The sequence below is a fragment of the Caretta caretta genome, chromosome 1 (assembly GCF_965140235.1).
Source record: "Caretta caretta isolate rCarCar2 chromosome 1, rCarCar1.hap1, whole genome shotgun sequence".
NCBI lineage: Eukaryota > Metazoa > Chordata > Testudines > Cheloniidae > Caretta > Caretta caretta.
Window position 1 is genome coordinate 49,904,055 of NC_134206.1, and position 27,057 is coordinate 49,931,111.

Here is a 27,057-nt window from a genome sequence, read left to right on the forward strand (position 1 = left end):
GATACTATGGGGATGAGCACCACAGAAAAGCCCATGAGGAAATTAATAATTCTGTATTCAAAGCAGCGTTTGAATAGCATGCAGTAAATAATATCTGCGAACAATGAGGAGAAAGTAAAATACTGAATAGCTGCTCATTCAGTAAGCGCTGTCTGTCCTGTGCACCGACAGAGGCAAGGGGTCTGTGGGGAAAATATAGTATGGGATGATGTAACTAAAGACTGCATCATAATACATATGCAACGGGGGACAAATTAAGGTTGCACAGACAACCTTAATTTTGACATTTCCTAACTTTCGAGTGCTTAACTTTGTAACATTAACAATATTTCTGTTTTGTTTTTTGGATGTAATTATTTATAGCATGCCAGAATGTGCATAGCACTTTTCAATTGCATACAAGTTATCCTTCTGAAACAAAAGTGCTAAATAAATTTGAGAGAGACAGAGTGGGTGTGGTAATATCTTTTATTGGACCAGCTTCTGTTGGTGAGAGAGACTGTGTGGAAGCAGGAAAACTTGTCTCTCACCAATAGAAGCTGGTCCAATAAAAGATATTACCACACCCACCCTGTCTCTCTAGTATCATGGGACCAACATGGCTACAATACTGAATAAATACATGTAAGCTATTATTATTACTATAACTTTTACAATGGCAGGTGATCATGATTTGAGTCAGGATTTCAGTAAGCATTATAGGATCATAAGTTTGTTTGTTTTTTTTTAAATCAATATAACTGAGTTTCAAGATGTGAAGAAAAACACTCAAATCCATAAAGCAATGGATTTCAGTCAGTCATTCTTCAAATGTGTTAGTCTGATGGTCCAGATTTACAGCCAGGTTAAAACTATCCAAGGTCTTTCTATATATGGTCTTTTGGACAACCTGATCATCAAGGCCCAATCCAGCAAAGCACTTAAACATATGGTTAAATTCAGTGATCAGGGACTTCAATGGGACTTAAAACAGGTGCTACGTAAGGGCCTAACTTCTCCACTGAATTGTCTTCAGAGTAAATTCCAGTATACCAGATGGTCTTTAAAAATTAGATCATCAAATCAATAGTGTATTTGATAACTTTCTCAAAAGTAATGACTGAATTTATTTTTCCAGTCTTGGACTGACACTGACAATAACAAAGTCACACCAGAGAAGGAACCTGTTAGTGAATTCTAAACAGTCAAATGAAAATGTTAGTGTAACAAGAATCTTACCTGAACATGACCTGCCTAGGTAAGAATAATGAAAAGCACAAACTACTAAAAGCACCACTTAAGTCATTATATTAAGTATACTCACTAATTTAATAAACAAGTCGGGGTCAGTGGAACAGAAAAATAGAGTAAGAGCTGGTTTTGCAACTTGCAATCCAGCCTGAATAAGGGGCACCACATAATTGTCCAGTACCAGAAGCAGAGTAGGAACCAGAGCATTACTCTTGGTCACACATTGCTTCCTAATCACCTTTGCTCAAGTGGGGGTGTGTGTGTGTAGGGGAGTAACACTAAACAAGCCTCTTCCTAGCATAGCTTCCTTCCCCCTCTAGTGCACAGCACTCCAGCTGGGCTGGCTCAAGCAGTGAGGGGAGTAGAGCCAACACTCTGTCCACTCCCTGTTCTTGCTCATCCACTCCTTAGCTAACTGCATGGGAGGGGGAGTAGCAACTGCTTTCCCCTACAACATATGTTAATACCAATAGCCCATTCAGGGAAGAAAGAGTGCCTTACATTCTCCTCCCCTGTGAGGCCCATGTTTGAGCCTTAAATAAAAGGGTGAAAAGGTAGAGTAAGACATAGGAGTAAATACATAAGAGCCCCCAAACCTCTTCTACTTTCACTGATAATAATGATGATGATTTGCTATGTAACTGTTTCATTTAGCTGGAAGTCAGGGGGAAAAAACCCCCCCAGTAAGATAAGGGTTAAAAGTGTTCTTCCTGTCTCTGTCATTCTTCTGAAGTCCTACTTAACTGTCAAGGACTGCTGGTGTGATTGTCATTCAGAGCTACAGCATAAATATCCGCTTTGGAAAGAAGGAAAGTTGGACAACTGTTCACCTCAGTGTGATCTCATTTATTACTACAGATGGCCAACTGATTAGCCAGCCAGCAAATAATGAGGTATTTAGACCAGCCTAAATTCTATGCCTTTCATTAATGGAAGTGGAAAAGAGAGGCCACAGGGATATTTACTGGGACCACAGAGGCCAAGACTAAGATAAACACAAAAGACAAATAAATACAAATGCAAGGGCAGAAAGCCAAGAGACATAAAACCATCTGAGGAGCAGGATATATTTGGAATCTGCTAACTCCATAGGTATTATTTGTACACATTTTGTTATCTTGTCAAATGAACCATGTAATCAGATAAAGGGCACCTTTACCACAAACTCACCAGCATATTATAATGGTATTAACAACATATAAACTACAGCAATACATTAAGCCAGGACTTGAGGGTTTTTTAACTAAGAAACCTGACTCCATCAATTTTAATCCAAGTTCCTTTAAAAAGTCGGCTGCTGCTCTGTGGCAGTCTGCCCAGGCCTTCTGCTCACTCAAGCAGTAGTTGAGGTTTGTTTGACAGAAGATGGCTAACCCAGTGTCCCAGCTGAATGCCCTGCTGGTATGTGCTTTTAACAAAGTGCTAACCAGATTACATGTAAGGAGATATTAATATTCTCTATTTTTATGCTTTCTCAGAACTATCAAGTTTAGAAATAAGCAAATAGGATTCTGGGGCTCTGTGTCCTTACCTACAACCAGACACTACTCCACAAATACCAGTTCTTTGCCATTTCCAAATATTCTGTACTAAGTTTTCAAAACCAAGCATGTAATTTGTATCCATTATTTTAACTATTTGAACCTGTGGACAATTATTTTGTGGGCACAATTTAGATGCCTACATTAGAAAAATGTGCCCTATATACTCCAATACCAGCATGTTACAAAGTCCTAGATGGTGTCCTTCAAACGATTTACAAGACAATAGAATGTAGTTGAAGAATCCATGTTTTGCAAATTAATCTTCATTACATTTGACACATTCGTCTTGCATTTATAATGTATCTAGTTATCTAGTGTGCTCATAAAATTATCTTGGTGCCATTTAGATCTTTTCATCTTCAAGGTGTTTTATAAACATTAACTAATCATCTGTTTACATGTGTAAAATCAACATGTTACTGCCATCTTGTTCTCAATATGACGCGAATCACTCCTGAAGGGGGTGATTTATTGAATCTCCTCTGACTTTATTTGAGGAGATTAAAATTCTAGGGGCCAGATTTTCAAAGGCATCCTGGTGTCAAAAGTTGCGGACAGATTGCAAAGTGAGTCAGGCACCTAATCTGTTTAGGAACTTTTGAACATCCCACTAGGAGCTTATTTACATCATTAGGTGCCTAAATACATTTGAAACTCTGGCCCCAGGTCCCCCATCCTCCAGGTAATTAGAAATATAATGGGTGGATGTTGGAATGTAATTGGGCAGTTTACTTCTTAATTTGGATCTGGTAATTTTGAAGTCTCCCCTTGCAGAGTATGTCTTCACTGCAGAGTTAACCAGGGATCGTACCCAGGTTTTAACCCTAACCCCCTACCATCCACACACAAAAACCTTTCCCTCAGTTTCCACCTGCTTTGAATCCCACCTGCTTAGCCAGCTGAGGTAGAGCTCACAACGCTCTCTATGACTGGGACACTGCCCCCACTGTGGGTAAGGAAGGGCATGGGAGCGGATTGTCCTCCTCATGACCTGCTCTGGCTTTGTAACATCCAGGGGATGGATCTCCCTGCCTCCTCCATATGGGGATCTGTCTCCCTTCTTACTGCTTGGTTCACTAATAGTACCTCAAAGAGCCATCAATAATTGAGAGCTGTCACATATAGGAACTCTTAGAAGCTACAAAAACAGAGCAAAAAGAAAAGGAGTACTTGTAGCACCTTAGAGACTAACCAATTTATTTGAGCATAAGCTTTCCTGAGCTACAGCTCACTTCATCAGATGCATACTGTGGAAAATACAGAAGATGTTTTTATATAGACAGACCATGAAAAAATGGGTGTCTATCACTACAAAAGGTTTTCTCTCCCCCCACCCCACTCTCCTGCTGGTAATAGCTTATCTAAAGTGATCACTCTCCTTACAATGTGTATGATAATCAAGGGGGGCTATTTCCAGCACAAATCCAGGTTTCCCCCCCCCCCAAACCCACTCTCCTGTTGTTACTCTGAAAAACGGAGCAAGAGTACTTCGGTGCTTCAGCTGTAGACGTGGGTGTATAATATGCAGACACAGCGCCATAGGGAGGGGACACAGGCCAAAACTGGACAGAGGACAGACACTCAACTGCTCAGGGGGCACACAAAGCGCTGCCTAGAGCACAAAGCTAGTGAACACAACACACACTCATGGCTGTATTAGGCACTAATGCACCCCACGCTACTCACAGCTGGCTAAGGCACTAGGGCACAGCCACTAGGCTGTATAAGCCCCGCTCCCACAGCTGTAGCCCGCACTAATGCCCCGCGGTGCAGGGCGCACTCGGCGCTGTACGAGCCCCGCACAGAGCTGCTGTTGCACAGCGGGAGCCGCCAGACAGGTGACCCCAGGACCCCCCTGGAAGCGGGCACTGCTCCGGCAGGAGAGCCAGGGCAGGGACCCCCACTCCTACCCGCGGGGGGCAGTGCGCTCGCGGGACTGACCTGCCAGCCGTCTCTCTCGGACGTTTCTCCACAGTAAATCCCAGGCTTTGGCGGTGGAGTCCCGCAGCTGCTCGCTGAACGACCGCCGGAGCTGGGGCTTGGCAGGCCCGCGCTGGCCGCTCATCATTGAGTCCCCCACATCGCCGCGGACTCCCCGCGGCAGGTCCGGCTCCGCGCGCGCGGGCTGCGGCTCAGGCGTCCCGGGACGCGCGGCGGCGGCCAGGCACCGGGAGCGGCAGGCGGCGTGTGTGTGTCAGACCCCGCGGCGTCCCCCCGTGTCACTGCAGCTCCGAGAGGCTCGGCTAACCTGTGCCTGTCTCCCCGCCGGCGCTGACCCCAGCCTGGCTCCTCGCGGCCCCGCTCGCGGAGCGCCCCAGCGCACGGGCCAGCTGGACAGCTGCTTATCCCCCCGCACAGCAATTCCCCTCCCAGCGCACCAGGGGCTCCGCGCTCTTCTTCCTCTCGCTGCCTTCCCGCCTGGCTGTCCCCGCAGCCCCTTGTCGCCAGGCTGGGATCACTCCCGAAGGTTTGCCCCGTCTTTGCGGGCCATTCCGGAGCCTGGCTGCTGCATGGCCACGCAGGGAGCCTTGCCCCCGGCCGAAGCCTGGCAGAGACTTCCAAGCACCAGTCCCCGGCCAGCTCGCATGGTCCCAGTAAGAGCTGCAGGAACTGGCCCCAGCTGAGAGCATTTTTGGTCTTTACTACCGGACTCGATCGGCTGAAACACCTCCAGGAGGTTCTATTTACCTGTTACACACCCCAGCTAGGCCCTGGGCTCCCTCCCAGCAGGGCCCCCTAGCTCCCTGCACTGCCACAGCCCCACCACCAGAGCCCCTGCCTGCTGGGGTGCTAGTGGCAGGGGTCACCCCCCAACCATGTAATGGGGACCTGCCACTACTCCTGGCAGGCTAAGCCCTGGTCTACACTAGGACTTTAGGTCGAATTTGGCAGCGTTAAATCGATGTAAACCTGCACCCATCCACACGATGAAGCCCTTTTTTTCGACTTAAAGGGCTCTTAAAATCGATTTCCTTACTCCACCCCTGACAAGTGGATTAGGACTTAAATCGGCCTTGCCTGGTCAAATTTGGGGTACTGTGGACACAATTCGACGGTATTGGCCTCCGGGAGCTATCCCAGAGTGCTCCATTGTGACTCAGATGCACTGGCCAGGTAGACAGGAAAAGAACCACGAACTTTTGAATCTCATTTCCGGAGACTGCGGGAACTGTGGGATAGCTACCCACAGTGCAACACGCCGGAAGTCGACGCTTGCCTTGGTACTGTGAAAGCACTCCGCTGAGTTAATGCACTTAATACACTTAGAGCATTTTCTGTAGGGACACACACACTCGCATATATAAAAACGATTTCTAAAAAAACGACTTCTATAAATTCGACCTAATTTCGTAGTGTAGACATACCCTAACAGAAGGGAGGGCTCGGCCACTAGCTGCCAGAGGATTCAGAGTCGGGGATCCTCACTTCCACCCCCAACAGAGGTGCCCGTTGTGCGTGGGAGGGGGCTTCAGACCACCGCCAGGGAGAACTCACCCACCAACGCCCCCACATAGCCATGATGGGATGGCACCAGCAAGGCATCCTCACCTTCATACAATGTCCTCTGTTCCTTTCCTCAGGGGACTCCCCTATGTAGGAAACCATGCTCCAAGGCCCTTCCCCTACTCCCTAAGACCATGCACCAAGGGGGTGGGGGTGTCAGCCCTTCACCCACTCTTCTGGACCTCTGCTTCAAAGAAAGGTTGGCAACCACTGTTCCCTTCTAGTTTTGTGAGTGTACCAACTGCCTGGCATAGCTCAAATTTATCACTTCTCCCCAGCACCTTTTTCCTTCCCCTCTTCCCCATCCCTTTTCCTCCCCTCCCTCTTCATTCCTTCCACACCCCACTTTCAGGATTGCCTCCTCCACAGCCCTCACTCAGGCAGCCACTCCTTTGGTACACAGGGTCAGAGGGGGCTCACCTCCCTTAGCCCCTGACCATCCAGGGAGCAGCTTCAGGTCCTGGACTCCCTCAGACCAAACAGCCAGAAAAATCGAGTGGCTGGGGGCTCCAGTGGCTGCAGCCCCTTCCCTTCTCTGGCCCCTAGCAGAGCACCAGTGGCTGCCTGTCTCCCCACTTCACTGGGAGCAGGGACAAAGCCTGAGGGAGATAGGCAGAAGGGGGCACCTTTCTGAACCAATGCAAGTAGTCCTTTTAGCCCTGGTCTACACTGGGGAGGGGGAAGGGGGAGGGGAAATCGATCTAAGTTATGCAACTTCAGCTACGTGAATAACGTAGCTGAAGTCGACGTACTTAGATCTACTTACCACGGTATCTTCACTGAGGTAAGTCGACTGCTGTCGCTCCCCCGTCGACTCTGCCTGTGCCTCTAGCAGCAGTGGAGTACAGGAGAGTCGAGGGGAGAGTGCTCGGGGATCGATTTATCACATCTAGACTGGACATGATAAATCGACCCCCGCTGGATCAATCGCTGCCTGCCAATTCAGCAGTTAGTGTAGACATACCCTTAGTTGTAACCTTTGTTAATTATGACTGTGTTGGAGAGTCTGAAGGAACTCAAATGTGAAACTGAAGAACTACTAACTGTGGTTGTGTAATCTATTATTTAAATCAGCTTCTGAAGAGATGACTGGAGGATAGCTAATGTGATGCCAATTTTTAAAAAAAGCCCCAGAGACAATCCTGGCAATTACAGGCCAGTAAGGCTAACTTCAGTACCAGGCAAATTGGTTGAACTATAGTAAAGAACAGAATTATTAGACACAGATGAACACAATTTCTTGGGAAAGAGTCAACATGGTTTTTGTAAAATGTCTCAATCTATTAGAATTCTTTGAGGAAGTCAACAAGCATGTGAACCAGGGGGAGATCCAGTGGATATAGTGTACTTAGATTTTCAGAAAGCCTTTGACAAGATCCCTCACTAAAGGCTTTTAAGCAAAGTAAGCAGTCATGGGATAAGAGGGAAGGTCCTCTCATGGTTAAAAGATAGGAAACAAAGGGTAGGAATAAATAGAGAGTTTTCAGAATGGAGAGAGGTAAATAGTGGTGTCCCTCAGGGGTCTGTACTGGGACCAGTACTATTCAACATATTCATAAATGATCTGGAAAAGGGGGTAAACAGTAGGGTGGCAAAATCTGCAGATGTTACAAAACTACTCAAGATAGTTAAGGCCAAAGCAGACTGTGAAGAGTTACAAAGGGATCTCACAAAACTGGATGACTGGGCAACAAAATGGCAGATGAAATTCAATTTTGATAAATGCAAAGTAATGCACATTGGCAAAGATAATCCGAACTATACGTATAAAATAATGGGGTCTAAATTAGCTCTTACCACTCAAGAAAGAGTAGATGTTTTTAGAGAATGATCCACAATGACTCCAAGATCTCTATGTGCAGTGGCAGTCAAAAAAGCTAACAGAATATTGGGAATAATTAAGAAAGGGATAGCTAATAAGAGAAAATACGATATTGCCTTTATATAAATCTGTGGTATTCTCACATTTTGAATACTGCATGCAGATCTGGCCATCCATCTCAAAAAAGATATACTGGAATTGGAAAAGGTTCAGAAAAAGGCAACAAAAATGATGAGGTATGGAACAGCTTCCTTATGAGGAGAGATTAATAAAACAGACTTTTCAGCTTGGAAAAGAGAAGACTAAAGGGGCATATGATAGAGATGTATACAATCATGAATGGTGTGGAGAAAGTAAATAATGAAGCGTTATTTACTCATAACATGAGAGCTAGGGGGGTCACCAAATGAAATTAATAGGCAGCAGCTTTAAAACAAACAAAAGGAAGTATTTCTTCCCACAACACACAGTCAACCTGTGGAACTCTTTGCCAGAGGAGGTTGTGAAGGCCAAAGCTATAACAGGGTTCAAAAAAGAGCTAGATAAATTCATGGAGGATAGGTCCATCAATGACTATTAGCTAGGATGAGCATTGATGCAAAATCATGCTATGAAGTGTCCCTAGCCTCTGTTTGCCAGAAGCTGGGAATGTGTGACAGGAGATAGATCACTTGATGATTACCTGTTCCTTTCATTTCCTCTGAAGCACCTGGCATTGGCTACTGTCGAAAGACAGGATACTGGGCTAGATTGACTATTGGTCTGACCCAGTATGGCCGTTCTTAAATTCTTATGTCTGTGCATCAGTGCCAACGCTTGGATTAGTGGTATCTAAAGTGAGTGCCCTGCACCAGGAGCAGTGAAAGCTCACTAAAAGTGGAGGGACCACCGGTGCCTGAGCCAAACATCTTGCCTCTGCAGCGCCGCCTCCCTTTCTCCCCAAGGCCCTGCTCCTGCACCGTCTCTTCCCCCATCCCCCATCGCTCGCCCTTATGGCTGGGATAAAGTGATGGGGCCCTGCCTGTTCTGGCACTCCTGCCTTGCACTATACCAGGTACCTAGCTGGGTAAGAAGCGGTCACATTGAACATTAACAGGGATCCCTATGTAGTGTAAATCAAAATAGAATTTGTTATATCAGCCTTACCCAGAGACTGGGGGCTAAAAGCAAACAAACAGATGGAGCCGGTGTTACTGCTCAATTAGTTTTAACAATCCAAGGATGATCTGTGCAGAAGTTTTTGCATAGGGCTGGTGTCTCAAAAAATAGTTGAGATTTGCCTGGATTCCTGTCCGAGCTTTACGTTTTAATACAGTATTGCTCTGAAATAGTTTTTCTGTATTTTCCCTTATAATCCTGAGAGAACTGTTTGTATAAGGTCCCTCTACTGTCAAGTCCCAACTTCATCTACAGTAATGGTAGAGCAGAGACAGAAGCCATACAGATTTCTGCAACTCCAAGCCCCCAGGCACCTGAACCTAGATTGGGAGACAGCTTCTAGGGAAGATGGATGCTTCTGCCTCTCTGCCCATTTAATTTGTTTTCCTACTGATACTGCCAATAAAAGTGTGTGCCACGTAAGATGTTTGCTTTGTGACAGGGGTTCCTGGAATTAGACTGACATCAGCAATTCATTTCCCACAGAATACTGAACAGCCATTCAAGGGTCACTAGGGACATGGGCTGGATTTGAAACCATAACCTAGATATGAAATGTTCTGTATCACTTTACCATCTTGTTACTCCAAATAGTCATTCAACGCCCCCAAATATTGTTAATGGTTTTCCTCCCACACCATTTACATCTCATCTTCTTTTATGTCCAGATGTCTTGTCTGTTACCAGTCCTCTTTTCTTCAGCTACTCTCTAAGGTGACCAAAAGGGGAGTAGAGAGATGTTTGTATCCGATACCTTCACCACAATCTATTCCTTGTTTTTTCAGCAGCTCCTCCTAGATAAACTTGTGGGTTGTTTTACTGTTCAAAAAGCTAAATCAGGAGTTTACTATAGTTCCACTTTAACCTTCTGACCAATAAAGCAAGCCTCAAATCCCAGCCCTTAATGAAGAGCTGTAAAAGAAATGGGGGGCCAGCACTCTGTGGAAGAATTAGAGGGGCACAACAGGACACAAAAGGAGATTGTACTTAAGTGAATGAAAGTGTTAAAATTCAGGGCTTGAAAAAAACACTACTTCTTGGTGAATCAGAAACTTTCCTGGAAGAATGACAGGGTTTAATTGATCAGTTTCAGAAATATTTCAATTGTCCTTTTAAAATGTCAATTTAATCCGTTCAAAATGTTCCTAGCCCTTATGGTGTTAATGAAATCATCTTTATAAATGTTAATCAAAATTAAACCAATGCAGTGCTATCTTCCTGGAGTTGTACTCCACCTTATAGCTTTCCATGAGCAGCAGCAGAATGAAACTAACATGACTATTCCCAATTGTGTAGGGTGCAGGGAATCTGACAAGAATCACATCTGTTTCATGCTCCTGTTGCTGATGGGGGAGTGGGGAAGGAGGGAGATCAGCAGCAAAAGCAGATACCATGCTTGTATACCTAGCTTGTATACCTCTGTATCCTATCCCTACCCTCCAGCGTATCTACCTCTCCTCCCAGTTTAGTGTCATCTGCAGACTTGCTGAAGGTGCAATCCACACCATCTTCCAGATCATTTATGAAGATATTGAACAAAACCGGCCCAAGGACCGACCCTTGGGGCACTCCATTTGATACCGGCTGCCAACTAGACATGGAGCCATTGATCACTACCCGTTGAGCCCAACAATCTAGCCAGCTTTCTATCCACCTTATAGTCCATTCATCCAGCCCATACTTCTTTAACTTGCTGGCAATAATACTGCAAGCATGCTCCAAGGTGCTCCAAAAAGTGCATTTGTAACTGACAATTCATTTGTCTACATTTTTCCCCACTTCCTGTTATGATTTTAGTAAACATGATTAGGAGGTAAATTTTTGGTTCACCACCTTCTTAATTTTCAGCAGTAGACATTAGAATGAACGAGTAGACAGCAGATCAATGCTACTGTGTCTACAGCATAAAACACTTTTCATTTTCCAAAACAACCCAGATAACCTAGCCAGAGAAAAAGGGGCACGTTTTCCACTGAATCAGCATTTAAGCTGCTTGGTACTAGTCATTCCAAAATGGTTTAATTTGTGGTTATTCAATAAAAGTACATGATGAGCAGAAAAGGAGAAAATTCCCAGCTGCCCCTAGAGTAGATTGCACTAGTTATTTGGCTTTGCTTATTGCTAATGAAACATATACAGGAATTAAAACTATTTCATTTTTTTAAAACTTCTAGTCAGTCTTCTTCCAACCTTTTACATGCCATGGGTGAAGAACCATGCTATAACTGCAGCTCTGTTCTGCTGTTATTGTGGCACAAAAGATCTAATTTAGGTATATAGCTATTTATAGTACCCCCAATCACCATGGTAACTAGATGCCAGGATAATCAGCATGAGATGATAATCTGCCCTCAAACTAAGAGTATTCTTTAATTAAAAAAAAAAAGTTACAGTTTCTGTTATGGGGCCTGATCCAGCTCAAACTGAAGTCAATGGCAAAACTCTCACTGACAGCAAGTTCAGGTCCAAGGAGTGGAAAAATATGATAAAACTTCGGCTTGCTATTTGCAAGTTTCTGATAGAACAAAACAAAAGTAAAGCTGCTTTTTCACTTTCATCTACTGTTTTGTTATTACCAGTTACCCAAGATTTGTAGTTGAATAACCACTTTTAAATTTATTTATAGAATAGGATCGATTTTTATAGGGGAAAATACATCAGATACAGAGGTACAATTATAACACCCTGGGGATACAGCACCCACTTGTTTACTTTTGCATTGTTTTAGTATGAAATAAGAAAGCAGTGGAGAAAAATCAATTCCTAGTAAATGATCATGAAAGCATAGTCCTCCAAAGGCTCAGCTGTTACCACTGGTGTACTGCCAGTTTACAGTATGCCAACATTATGGAGGAGGGGAGTTGGGTGTAGAACACTGAAGCTTTTTAAATTGTTGGAGGGAGAACTGGATTGAAGCTTTTGAGGTAACTGGGTTGCTGATGGCGCATTGTAGTGAATTTTGTTGCTGAACTTTAGCTATGTTTGGATATGGCTTTTTTGGTATTTTTAGGTTACGTCAAAGGTGCAGAGAGCTCATGGATAGCTGACCTCTTTTATAGTGTGGGTCTACATCTAAACAAACCATTTGGACGGAGAAAGACATGAGTCATTGTTGCAATCACTAAATGGTCCAGCTTGTTCCCCGGTATCCTCTCCTTGCTTGTTATTCACATATGCACTCACATAGAAGCTGAAACATTTCTACCAAATTTTTAAGGTAGTTTTTATGGGAGGGAGCCAGCTGATACATATGTCAGCTGTGAAACAGCTTCTCTTGCCCTTTGGACCTGGAGATTAGCACCTATATCTCCATCTCTTTCCATTTCACCTTTCAAAGCTCTGGAAAAGGATCACTTCAATTGTGTCCAACCAACCTAATAGCTTTCTTTGACAGGGTAACAAGCCTTGTGGATAGGGGGAAAGCAGTAGATTGACTTTTTGATAATCTCACATGATCTTTTTATGAACAACCTAGAGAAATACAACCTAGATAGAGCCACTATAAGGTGTGTGCATAACTGGTTGGAAAACCATTCCCAGAGAGAAATCATCAGTGGTTCACAGTCAAGCTGGAAGGGCATATTGAATGGGGTTCCGCAGGGATCGGTTCTGTTCAATACCATCAATTATTTAGATAATGGCATAGAGAGTACACTTATAAAGTTTGTGGACATTACCAAGTTGGGAGAGGTTGCAAGTGCTTTGGAAGATAGGATTAAAATTCAAAATGATCTGAGATCAAACTGGAAAGATGGTCTGAAGTAAATAGGATGGAATTCAATAAGGACAAATGCAAAGCACTCTACTTAGGAAGGAACAATCGGTTGCACACATTAAAATAGGAAATGACTGCATAGGAAGGAGTACTGGAGAAAGGGATCTGGGGGTCATAGTAGATCACAAGCTACACGAGTCAGTGTTACACAGTTGCAAAAAAAGGAAACATCATTCTGGGATGTATTAGCAGGAGTGTTGTAAGCAAGACACAAAAAGTAATTCTTCCACTCTACTTCGAGCTGATTAGGTATCAACTGAAGTATTGTGTCCAGTTCTGGGTGCTACATTTCAGGAAAGATGTGGACAAATAGGAGAAAGTCCAGAGAAGAGCAAAAGAAAACTATTAAAGGTCTAGAAAACATGACCTGTGATGGAAGTGTTGTCGGTAGCTACTGGTGTGGTGCTCCACTCTTGTTCGATGATGATAACAGTCAGCTGCATGCGTGTTCCCTCTGCGTGCTTCCCCAGCTCTGCGCAGATAGCTAACACAGCAGACCCGAAGAGAACCCCCCCAAAAACACAGACTCTAGTAAGGTACGAAGGAACCCGAGCCAGGTTTATTGTCAAACGAAGCACAGTAATAGTTCCCTATAGACTATAGAGGGAATACTACAGATTTGTGCTCCCTGGACACAGCTCAGTCAGTGGCGGGACACTCCACTGCCCCCTAAGCTGGACAAAGCTATGCACTCTGGGACCTACTTTTATACCGTTGCAGGACAGATTACTCATCATAGTTCAAACGAATCTATCAATCATGTTGTCCTTTTGACCCTGTCTTTAAGATGCACCTGCCTGTTCCTTGTTATGTCTGTTGAGTGTTCTGCTGCCGTCTTTGCACAAGTTCCTCTCATTAGCACTTGTGTGTCCGTGTGTGTGTGCATGTGCTTCTAACAACCTTTCCTTGCCAACTTCTGTGAGTGGGACCTGCCTCTGGCTCACAGCCCAGCTTTGCTTATCACTGCCTGGAAGTACTTTAGTTCAGGCTTCAGGCCTCAGACTGGGCCTCTGATACAAGAATTTATGTTTCAGGGCCTCCTCTTACTACAGGAAGATTAAAAACATTGAGTTTGTTTAGTCAGAGAAGAGAAGACTGAGATGAGACATGATAACAGTTTTCAAATACATAAAAGGTTGTTACAGTAAGGAGGTAAAAAATTGTTCTCCTTAACCTCTGAGGATAGAAGAGGCAATGGGGCTTAAATTGCAGCAAGAGCAGTTTAGGTTGGACATTAGGAAAAACTTCCTAACTGTCAGGGTGGTTAAGCACTGGAATAAATTGCCTAGGGTGATTGTGGAAACTCCATCATTGGGGATTTTTAAGAGCAGGTTAGACAAACACCTGTTAGGGATGGTCTAGATAATGCTTAGTCCTTCCATGTGTGCAGGGGATTGGACTAAACGACCTCTTGAGGTCCCTTCCAGTCCTACAATTCTATAATTCATTTCTGCCAACAGCTGAGTAAAGAAAATCCCCAATCTGCTGATTTTCACCAATTAAGGGCCAAATTCTGTCACCCTTGCTCACAGCGATTAATCTCATTCTACACATTGCCTCTTTGAGATAAAGGGGACTTCTTGCAAAGTAAAGCACTATTCAACTTGAGTAAGGTGTGTGGCAAATTGCCAGCACTACTATGACGGGTCTCACACTTTTTCTTCTTGGGCGAGGGTTCAAGGCACCATTTCTTGCCCCTGAACTGGGGTATTAACTGCCCCACTAGTGTCCTAGAGGAGGCGAGCGGAGACGGAGGGACCTGGGCCCGCCCTCTACTCCAGGTCCCAGCCCAGGGGGCCTAGGGATAGTGGTAAAACACTAGAACTAGCAGTTCCTTCCCCTGAGCTACTTCCCTCTCCTGCCCTTCAGCTTGTGGGGCTTCCTGCCCTCCCTCTGCACAAACCAGGTGTCCCTTTACTAGGGTCTTAGTCTTCTTAGCCCACCGCAGCACTTCTCCAAACTCTCCTCTGCTTCCCTCCAAACTGCTCTCTGCTCCAACACCAACCCACTCTGCTTCAACTCCTCCTCTTGTCTGATTGAAGCAGGGGGGGTTTATCATGTGACTGGCTTCAGGTGCTTTAGTTAATTTATAGCAAACTTTCTTCCCCCTACAGGGAATAAGGCTCCCTTCTAACACTCTCCTGCTGCCCTCTGGCCATGCTGTATCACAGCTGGTATAATAGGCTTTACATTTGTTCAGAAGTGGAGCACTTCAATGTCACACTGACTCTTTTGCAAGGCTCCATCTCCCTCATTCCAACTCTTTTTTCTCTGGGAAATAAAGATATTCTTCTGTATATGGCATGAAACAGTGGCTCTCAGCCTTTCCAGACTACTGTACTCCTTTCAGGAGTCTGATTTGTATTGCATAACCCCAAGTTTCACCTCATTTCACAACTACTTGCTTACAAAATCAGGCATAAAAATACAAAAGTGTCACAGCACACTATTACTGAAAAAAATGCTTACTTTCTCATTTTTACCATAGTTATAAAATAAATCAATTGGAATATAAATATTGTACTTACATTTCAGCGTATAGTATATAGAGCAGTATAAACAAGTCATTGTATGAAATTTTAGTTTGTACTAACTTTGCTATTGCTTTTTAAGTAACCTGCTGTAAAACTAGACAAATATCTAGATGAGTTGATGTTCCCCCGGAAGACCTCTGCTTGTCCCTAGGGGTATGTGTACCACTAGCATAAAAGAATAGTGCAGGACTCTCCTTCATAATTACCACACTGTAAGTGCAGGTCTAGAATCCAGTTACTATTATTAATTTGTATTACCATAGTGCCTAGGAGCCCTCATCATGAACTAGAGCTCCACTGTGCTAGGTGCTGTACAAACACAGAACAAAAAGATGGTCCCTGTCCCAAAGACCTTACAATCTAAGTACCAGAGAAGAGACAACAGACAGGCACAGACGTATAAGATAGCAGTGGCGGCTAATGTATACAGGGTGTTGGGATACCGCCCTTCCAAAGTAAAATCAACATTTATTTTACACTTTTCTACCCACTCATCAACTTATTCCCTTTGCATTCTCCCTCCTTCACCATGCTACTCTTGCCCACCCAAAACCTTCTACTTTCTACTGCTCGCCCCCCACTGGTGTGTGTGTAACTAAATATTGACCAAAAACACAGTAAATTTGCTATGTTTGTGATTTGTATTTAGTGGCAGGATGTTTCTTTCCACCACCCCCGTGGCAAATGCAGTTATGATTTCCAAGATCACAGGAGGTGATTTTAAGTGGGGTTTTGGATTCACTGCCCAAGCCCCATGCTGCGGTATCTGCAGAGCCGCTAGGACTGGCTTGGGTGGCAGACTCTCTCTCCTTCTCTTGGGCTCAGCTGTCTGCGACTGTGCAATTCTGTGCTGCAGTGAAGGTGAAGAAGCTGCTGGAGGAGGCCTTGCCAGGCAGAGCAAGAGGAGGAGGTGGTGGTAGTAAGAGAAAACGCAACAGAAGGAGAAGAGGATGAGGATCATACGAAGGAGGTCCAGGCTGGCCCAGGACTGGCTGCCAATGTAATTAAAGGCCCTTGACAGCATAGGAGGGCAACTTTCCTAGGGCTGATCCTCCCCTTCTCCATGTTTGGACATGTGGGTGATCCCCTGGGGGCAAGTGGGCATAATTTTTTCTGCTATGCCCTACTTGCCCCAAAATTCACCAGTTCCACTACAAGGGAGCACAAGGAAAAATAAGACAATACTGGTCAGCATGACAGGCAGTGGTCTCAACACACCAGTGGCTTAACCATTGTCAAATTTCTTGTAGGCATGGCAACAAAGGAGAGCTGTAAGGAGGGATCTGAAGGAGCATGATGAGGTAGCTTTGCGGATGTTCACAGGGAGAACCTCCCACATGTGAAAGGCAGCATGGGAAAAAAAAATTCAGACAAGCACCTTCATTCTAATGACTGGGTGATAGAGGCTGGGATCAGGGGCCGACTAGAAGTGGGAGCTTCACAGATTCCAAGTCCAGAGCCACTGTGACAATCTAGTTTGACCTCTGTACACTGGCCCTAGAACTTCCCCAAAATATTTCCTAGAGCAGATCTTTTAGACAAACATCCAGTCTTGATTGAAAAATTGTCTGTGATGGTGAATCCACCACGACCCTGGGTAAATTGTTCCAGTGGTTAATTACCCTCACTGTTAAAAATGTAGACCTTATTTCCAGTCTGAATTTGTCTAGCTTCAGCTTCCAGCCATTGGATCATGTTATAACTTTCTCTGCTAGACTGATGAGCCCATTATTAAATATTTGTTCCCCATGTAGGCACTTACAGACTGTAAACAAGTCACTCTTAACCTTATTTTTAAGATAAATAAATTGAGATCCTTGTGTCTATCAGTACAAGGCATTTTTTTAAATCTTTAATCATTCTCATGGCTCTTCTCTGAACCCTCTACAATTTATCAGTACCCTTCTTGAACTGTGAGCACACAAACAGAACACAATATTCCAGCAGCAGTTGCACCAGCATCAAATACAGAGGTAACATAATCTCACTATTACCCCCTGACATTCTCATTTTTATGTATTTCGGGATCTCATTAGCTCTTGTGGCCACAGTGTCCTACTGGGAGCTCATGTTCAGTTGATTATACACTATGACCCCCGAATCTTTTTCATAATTACTGTTTTCCAGGATGAAGTCCCCCATCCTGCAAGTCTGCCCTACATTCTTTGTCCCTATATGTATACCTTTACATTTAACAGTATTAAAACCCATTGTGTTTGCTTGAATCCAAATTGCTCGGAATCAGTGACCTGTCCTCTTCATTATTTACCACTCTTCCAATTTATCAGTGATGGTTTTGTGTTTTCTTTCAGGTCATTGATAATAATGTTAAACAGCACAAGGCCAAGAACCAAGTCTTGCAGGACTCCTTTGGAAGCACACCCACTTGATGAAAATTCCCTGTTTACAATTACATTTTGAGATCTTTTATTTAGCTGGTTTTTAATCCATTTAATGTATGCCATGTTAATTTTATATCATATTTTTAAATCAAAATATCATGGGCTATCAAGTTAAACATCTTACAGAAGTCAAAGTATATTACATCAACACTATTACCTTTATCAACCAAATTTGTAATCTCAAAAAAAAAAAGTCAAGTTAATTGACAGGATTCGTTTTCATAATCATGTTGATTTTCATTAATTACATTACCCTCCTTTAATTCATTATTAATTGAGTCCTGTATCAGCTGATGCATTATCTTGTCTGGGATCGACGTCAGGCAATAAGCATATAATTATTCAGGTAATCCCGTATACCCTTTTAAAAAATTCTGACAGCATTAGCCTTTTTCCAGTCTTCTGGAATTTACCCAGTGCTGCAAGACCTATTGAAAATCAACATTAATGGTCTAATGAGTGCCTCAGCTAGCTAGTTTAAAACACTTGAATGCAAATTATCTGGACCTTCTGATTTTAAAATGTCTAACTTTAGTAGCTTCTGTTTAACATCCTCCAGAGAGACTAGTGGAATGGAAAGAATATTATCACCATATGATGAGACTATATCTGTTTTTTCCCCCCAAATACAGAACAGAAATATTTATTGAACACTTCTGCCTTTTCTGCATTATTATTAATAATTCTACCATTTCTATCTAGTAATGGACCAATACCATTGTCAGGATTCTTTTTGTTACTGATATATTTAAAAAATTCCTTATTGTCCTTAACTGTGCTGGCCATAGATTTCTCCTTGTGTCCTTTTGCTTCCCTTATCAATTTTCTACAATTCCTACTTCTGGTTTATATTCATTACTATCAACTTCCCCTTTATTCCACTTGTTATATATTTTTATAGCTGTCTTAACTTTCCCTATAAATCAAGTAGCTTTTAAAACTAGTACAACCTTCTTCCTTGATTGTGGCTTTTGAAGCATCCAGTAAGATGTTCTTAAATGATTCCCAATTATCGTTCATATTTTTCTTCCTCCAGATGATTTGGATCATAACTGTTTTCCTCTTTTGAAACTATCCCTTTAAATCCCCATGTGTGTATTGTTTTATATATTACTGGTCTGGACTTTATTCTGCTTCCACATTATAAATGTGATCAAGTCATGACCACCTGTACCTAAGCTATCATTACATTTTAGTTTTATGATCTGTTCCTCTTTTTCTGTGAGGACAAGGTCTAATAAAGAATTCCTCCATGTTGGCTGCAATACTTCCTGAATTAGGAAATTGTCATCCATAATCTTTAGACATTCCAAGGATGTTTTAGTACAGGCAGCATAAGATGTCCATTATATGTCACTCAAATTGAAGTATCCCATGATTATACAGCTTTTTTCCCTACACATTATAGAGAGGTATATAAGGAGGGTGTCATCCTGTTCCCTACTGTTATTTGGTGGTGTGTAGCAGACACCAGTTAATACCCCATCTTGTGATTTAATCTGTTAGGACATTGATCCATAAGCATTCAAGGTCATTTTCTTCCAAGTTCTCAATCTCTTGGAAATAGGTAATGCCATTTTTTGACAGAGTGCCACTTCCCTCCCCTTTTGCACATTCAATCCTTCCTAAATAGGTTAGAACCATTGATTTTAACATGCCAGTTGTGCAAACCATCCCATCAGGTTTCAGTAATACCAACTAGATCAAATTTAGGCTCATAAATGAGCAATTCCAATTCCTTGTTTGTTACCCAGGCTCCTAGTATTGGTGTGTAGGCAATTTGAGAATTTATTTCCTTCATTTCTATATTAAATTAGATAGTAAATGAGAGATGGTAAATAGGTTGAGGATAAGACATGAAGAGTCTTAAAACTGAAGTAGCAGCTTGTGTTTGATGTGACAAAGAAGAGGGAACCAGTAGAGGGGTGCAAAGAGAGGGGTGACAGGATCAAAGTGACGGGCTCAGAAAATGATCTTTGCAGCAGCATTCTGAATGGATATGAGCAGGACCAGACTGGAATGATTTTCTGACAGAAAAGTCACTTCTTGCAAAATGAAAATTGTCCATGGAAAAATTTCAATTTTTCTAGAAAATTGTTCCCAGCTCCCTGGCTCTCTCTAGCTTTCAGGCTCCCCAGAAGCCTCACCTCCCAAGCTCTCAAGCTTCCCAGCTCAGCAACTTTCTAACAGGTTGGAACAAAATGTCATTTTGACTTTTTCCTGAACAAAAACTTCAGATTTCCCATTCTGTGGGAAATAGCTAAATTGTGTTTTTCATTCTGTTTCAGAACTTTTTTTGTATCCCCTCCAGAATTCCCCACACAACAGGAATTACAGCTTCTGGCCAGTTCTAGTTTTAGTTGTGTGAATGGACAAGAAGGGCTATATCTTAGAGATGTTAGGCAAAAAGAATTGGCAAGATTTAGATGCAGTCTGGATAGGAGGACCTAGAGAAAGGTGTGAGGTGAAGGTGATACGCAGGTTATAGGCCTGAGTGTTGTCCACAATGACTGAGAAAAGAGGTAGGATGGTGAACTTCAGGGGAAGATTATTGGATGGATAATATTTTAACCATATAGAACAATGTGAATGGATACTGGGAAAGCAAGCCTGACACTTCAAGGTAAATTTAAATCTTCCCTGAACATCCTCAGCACAGCAATCATTGTAAACCTGTCAGTCCCCATCAGTTATCAGAGGAAAAGGAACAGACAAAATGAACGATTTCCTTAAAAGCTCTCAACTTTCTAAAATATGTCTCACTTTCTTTGTTAAAATGCCCTTTGCGACGCTCTTGTATGCTGTACAGTGCAGGTATAAAAAGGCCTGGGGATGGGGAAGGAAGAATCCATCCTTCAGTGACTGGGCAATTGTCTGGAAAGGTGAAATATATTTAACATGTGCACATGTGTTTGTTACTAAAGTGGAGTTTTTATATAAGGGTGAGACAGTGATACTTGTACTTTGGTTATGGGGATTGGTATCCTTGAAAAATGCATTAAGTAGTTTGCAAATTTGATGTGCTTAATGTTCTTGAAAAAATGAGCAGTTATCTTGAAATGAGAAATGTGTCAGCATGGAAAGTCGTCTGCAACTCATACCTGACTCTCTCCTTTCCATTCCGGCTTCTTGACTTCATTTATTCTCTATTAGTTGCCTAACAAAAACAAGCTATATTAAATTACATCTCCCTTTTTTGCAACTTTATTAATAACACATTGGGGCTTTATCTAAACTGGGATTTTTCACCCCAATGACACTGGCATTGTAACAATCAGTTGTCTGGACACTAGTTCAGAGTCATCAGGAGTTTGTTTGCCACCAGGAGTTTTTTGGTAACCCTCATGTATCCTGGTCTACTCTACAATACATATCCATTGCCAACAACAGGTTCCAACTGTACAGTTCAACTGCAGCCCAACTTGGTTTAGTTGCAAATTTAAGAACCTCTCTCAGACACACACACACTCTTGTCCAGTAATCAGGGTATTGACTGATGGAAATGTCACCAAATAATTACATATTACAAATTATGGACATTTACAGAGCACGTTTCATCCGAAAGTACACATTGCACAGGAATCACTTCAACCAACACTCAAATGCAGCCATGTCTGTGGAGGAGCATGGCAGAAGTTTAACAGCTCAAAGCAACACTACGTAACATTTTAGGATGAAAAGTGAGGAACCCAACTGCAACAGCAGAGGGCATTTTAGGTAAGCACAGTATAATTACCAGAGTTGGAATTTGGCCAACACCCAAGCTAACATCCCTACAAATATAAAGTACTATAGGACCCCTACTGACTACATTAAAATTGTTTTATGTTTCATCTGTGCTCCAGCTGTACAGAAACCCCTATCAGCAAGTTACACATTGATTCAATAGAGATTCAAAGTGAAGACTGGCACCTACTGAATTACCAACATAATGTCCTGCAACCACTTCATGTAGGTTTCCCAGGCAAGTTCTGAACCAGCTTCATCTGTGATATCTGGGATCACAGCACAATATGGTTTAGCAGGCTAAGTGTTACAGCAGTTCCTGCTAGCATGATGGATGCTTATTTGGTGACATTTAACATATCCGTCTAGTCCCACTGAGAAACAGGATATTCATGCTGTGAAGAAGAGGTGGGATTAGGTCAATCTACAATTCTTTCCATCCAAAAATATGTCTGTTTCTGTGAGAACATTTTGGTAGCGTCAAACAGCACCTGTATTCCATTAACTCCAAAAGCATTTCACTGTTTACAGTAACCAGGAAATGTCCATGTCTGTGTTATATTAACAAGTCAGCAATAACAACTGCAGTCTTATTTTTTAAGGTTTAGTAGAGAATGGTTTACTGTGACTCATGCTGCATGTTTAACTTTTTAGCTGAAGACATACAAACATGCAAGCCTGTCCTTGAGACCATGACAGAAGAATTAAGGGGAAAAAAAGTTTGCTAGAAGTCAGATATTAGTCCAGAAATCGCTATCTTGGTCCAGCAATCGCTATCTATCAGCATGCCAGGTGAAAGCCAACAAAAGCAAAAATAATTGTGAACTGAAACATTAAACGTGTTTGTGACAGTAAAACTCATGCTTCTTCAACTTTATTTTATATATGTTTTCTTTACCTTGTGCATGTGTGTTCAGGGAATGGGACACACACAAACACACACACAGTCTCATTCAAGGTCGAATTTCTGGGGAACAGGTATATATTACATAGATACTGGCAGAGTGTTAGGCTCTGGGGTATATTAGAGGCATGTATGATAATACATTTTATAAATTCATGGACATGTTACTGTGTAACCACATTAAATATAAAATTATTTCAATGTTAGAAGTGAAATCACTGAAGCAGATCATAATTTTGTTGTAGGCTCATACATATAATTTGAAATTTTGGGTGTGTGGTGCGTGGGTGAGGAGGAATGTAGGGGGCAAAAATGGCCATTTTCCTTTTGCAGGACTTCATTGGTATAGGCAACGTTTTGTTGGCATTGCCTTTATATTCACATGACATCAGTCTTCAGCCATGAAAGCTGTAAAATACTTGTGTTCACTCTCTCTCTAGGGATTGAAAATAATATTTTTCAATGCGGGCTGAACAATTCCTAAGAGCAACAGCAATGAGGACCATACTAAGGCTGGCCTAGGTCAAGCGCACCAGGGGTAAGTTGTGGGAGAGAGTGTAACCTGAAGATAGGTTTCGGAGTAACAGCCGTGTTAGTCTGTATTCGCAAAAAGAAAAGGAGTACTTGTGGCACCTTAGAGACTAACCAATTTATTTGAGCATAAGCTTTCGTGAGCTACAGCTCACTTCATCGGATGCATACTGTGGAAAATACAGAAGATGTTTTTATACGTACAAACCATGAAAAAATGGATGTTTATCACTACAAAAGGTTTTCTCTCCCCCCACCCCACTCTCCTGCTGGCAATAGCCTATCCAAAGCGATCACTCTCCTTACAATGTGCATGATAATCAAGGTGGGCCATTTCCAGCACAAATCCAGGTTTTCTCCCCACCCTCCCCAACAAACCCACTCTCCTGTTGGTAATAGCTTATCTAAAGTGATCACTCTCCTTACAATGTGTGTGATAATCAAGGTGGGCCATTTCCAGCACAAATCCAGGGTTTAACATGAACGTCTGAGGAACAGGGGGTGTGGGGTAGGAAAAAACAAGGGGAAATAGGTTACCTTGCATAATGACTTAGCCACTCTGAGTCTGTATTCAAGCCTAAGTTAATTGTATCCAATTTGCAAATGAATTCCAATTCAGCAGTCTCTCGCTGGAGTCTGGTTTTGAAGTTTTTCTGTTGTAATATCGCAACTTTCATGTCTGTAATCGCATGACCAGAGAGATTGAAGTGTTCTCCGACTGGTTTATGAATGTGTTAATTCTTGACATCTGATTTGTGTCCATTTATTCTTTTACGTAGACTGTCCAGTCTGACCAATGTACATGGCAGAGGGGCATTGCTGGCACATGATGGCATATATCACATTGGTGGATGTGTAGGTGAACGAGCCTCTGATAGTGTGGCTGAAGTTATTAGGTCCTATGATGGTGTCCCCTGAATAGATATGTGGGCACAGTTGGCAACGGGCTTTGTTGCAAGGATAGGTTCCTGGGTTAGTGGTTCTGTTGTGTGGTATGTGGTTGCTGGTGAGTATTTGCTTCAGGTTGGGGGACTGTCTGTAGGCAAGGACTGGCCTGTCTCCCAAGATTTGTGAGAGTGTTGGGTCATCATTCAGAGTAGGTTGTAGATCCTTAATAATGCGTTGGAGGGGTTTTAGTTGGGGGCTGAAGGTGACGGCTAGTGGCGTTCTGTTATTTTCTTTGTTAGGCCTGTCCTGTAGTAGGTGACTTCTGGGAACTCTTCTGGCTCTATCAATCTGTTTCTTCACTTCCGCAGGTGGGTATTGTAGTTGTAAGAATGCTTGATAGAGATCTTGTAGGTGTTTGTCTCTGTTTGAGGGGTTGGAGCAAATGCGGTTGTATCGTAGAGCTTGGCTGTAGACAATGGATCGTGTGGTGTGGTCAGGGTGAAAGCTGGAGGCATGTAGGTAGGAATAGCAGTCAGTAGGTTTCCGGTATAGGGTGGTGTTTATGTGACCATCGTTTATTAGCACTGTAGTGTCCAGGAAGTGGATCTCTTGTGTGGACTGGACCAGGCTGAGGTTGATGGTGGGATGGAAATTGTTGAAATCATGGTGGAATTCCTCAAGGGCTTCTTTTCCATGGGTCCAGATGATGAAGATGTCACCAATATAGCGCAAGTAGAGTAGGGGCGTTAGGGGACGAGAGCTGAGGAAGCGTTGTTCTAAGTCAGCCATAAAAATGTTGGCATACTGTGGGGCCACGCGGTTACCCATAGGAGTGCCGCTGATTTGAAGGTATACATTGTCCCCAAACGTAAAATAGTTATGGGTAAGGACAAAGTCACAAAGTTCAGCCACCAGGTTAGCCGTGACATTATCGGGGATAGTGTTCTTGACGGCTTGTAGTCCAACTTTGTGTGGAATGTTGGTGTAGAGGGCTTCTACATCCATAGTGGCCAGGATGGTGTTATCAGGAAGATCACCGATGGATTGTAGTTTCCTCAGGAAGTCAGTGGTGTCTCGAAGGTAGCTGGGAGTGTTGGTAGCGTAGGGCCTGAGGAGAGAGTCTACATAGCCAGAGAATCCTGCTGTCAGGGTGCCAATGCCTGAGATGATGGGACACCCAGGATTTCCAGGTTTATGGATCTTGGGTAGTAGATAAATATCCCAGGTCGGGGTTCCAGGGGTGCGTTTGGAACCCCGGCCTGGGATATTCTATCTATTCTATCAAATCCGGACCTAGACTGTGGAAGCGGATTGCGGAACAGCTTCCTGGCCTGTTGAGGAGTATGGAGGCCCAAGGAGCAGAGAGTGGCACAGGAGTCTTTAAGGCCGTGGAGTCTCAAGTCCATGAGCTCAGAGAAGAGCCCCACTCCCTCAAATGGGAGGTCCTGAATAGTGGACTGCATCTCCTAGGATCTGCTCCTCATGGCCACTGCAGAGGCGACCACCCTGGCTGCTGAGTCCGTAGTGTCCCAGGCCATTTGGAGGGCCCTCTCGCCACCGCTGTGCCTTCGTCCACTAAAGCAGTGAACTCCTGGGCCGCTCATGTGGGAGGGCCCCCACTGAATTTGTTAAGGGAGTCCCACAGGTTAAAATTATACCTGCCTAACAGGGCCTCGTGGTTAGACACCCGAAATTGCAGGCTGGCCATTGCATAAACTTTTCTGCCAAACAAATCCAGCCTCTTGGTGTCTTTGTTTTTCAGGGTGCCACTGACTTGGCCCTGCCTGTCCCTTTCATTAACAACGGACACGACCAGTAACGCTGCTGGAGGTTGTGTGTACAAATATTTGAACCCTTTTGCAGGGACGTAATACTTCTTTTCCACCTTCTTAGAAGTAGGCTAAATGAAAGAGGGGGTCTGCCACAGCAATTTAGCGATCTGAAGGACCCCTGGGTGGACGGGCAGCACGACCCAGGCTGGGGTGGAGGAGGATATAACATTAAAGAGGTTGTCGGACTCCTCCGCGAACTCCTCAATTTTTAAGTTCAAATTGGTAGCCACTCTTTTAAGGAGAGCCTGGTGCTCCTTGAAGTCATCGGGTGGCTGCCCATTTGGGAGGGACCAGCCACCGCTTCATCCAGAGACAATGATTGCACTGCCGGGGGAGGGACGGGTTCCCCTTCCTTTGAGGACGGCTCCTTAGGTGTTGGAGCCTGCTATGCTGCCTTCATGTCGGATTCAGTACCGTGTTCTGACGCCGGTGCCAGAGGCGGCTTGTCCAAGGCACTCAGGGAAGACTGGAGGAAATATAAGACCTGCATTACGGTTACGCCCCACTGGTTCCAGTATGGCCATTGAGTGGGCCACTGTCCCTGCTGCAACGCCACCACTGCAGATACCGCACGAGTCTCACAGATTGGCAGCGAATCACCCCTCCTTGGTGAGGGGCTGAAATATAGTGGCCCAGTGGCTTAATGGAGAAGGTATTGGCTTCTGAAGCCAGAGATTGTGGGTTCAAGTCCCATCTGGGATGAAAAACTACTTCCTTCCTGTAGAGAGCAAAGAAACCTTGGTCTTATTTTGGGGGGAGGGATAGCTCAGTGCTTTGAGCATTGGTCTGCTAAACCCAGGGTTGTGAATTCAATTCTCAAGGGGGCCATTTAGCGATCTGGGGCAAAAATTAGGGATTGGTCCTGCTTTGAGCAGGGGGCTGGACTAGATGACCTCCTGAGATCCCTTCCAACCCTGATATTCTATGGAATCCCAGTCTGACTCCGCCCATTGCCCTTCCGGTGACCAAGGCGGGGCCATCGAGGACTGTTTGCTGACTGGCCCTGGTCAGTGACTGGTGAGATAAGGGTGAGGATTGGTGTCTGCCTGATGAGTGGTACCAGGGAGGCAGAGACTGGTGCCGTGATGGGGAGCGATCCCACCCCGGTGAGGACCGATGTCTGGGAGACTGTCTAGGCAAAGGTGACCTGTGCCGCAGTGATTTTTGTCAGGAAACTTGCCAGTACTGGGTGTACAGGGATCAGGGC

The 27,057-nt window shown here is 43.8% G+C and overlaps 1 protein-coding gene across 7 annotated transcripts in view; it reads right to left on the reverse strand.

The window, feature by feature from the left end:
• Positions 1-27,057, reverse strand: part of STARD13 (StAR related lipid transfer domain containing 13) — a 499,087-nt gene that overhangs the window by 221,813 nt on the left and 250,217 nt on the right. Inside the window, exon 1 of one of the 7 annotated variants that reach the window (XM_048847492.2) lies at positions 4,716-4,907. The exons of the other annotated variants lie outside the window; for them this stretch is intronic. Within the exon in view, the coding sequence (XP_048703449.2) occupies positions 4,716-4,842 (127 nt within the window). The 5' untranslated portion in view covers positions 4,843-4,907. Of the gene's footprint in view, positions 1-4,715; positions 4,908-27,057 lie in introns of those variants that run through there. 7 annotated transcript variants of the gene reach the window in all.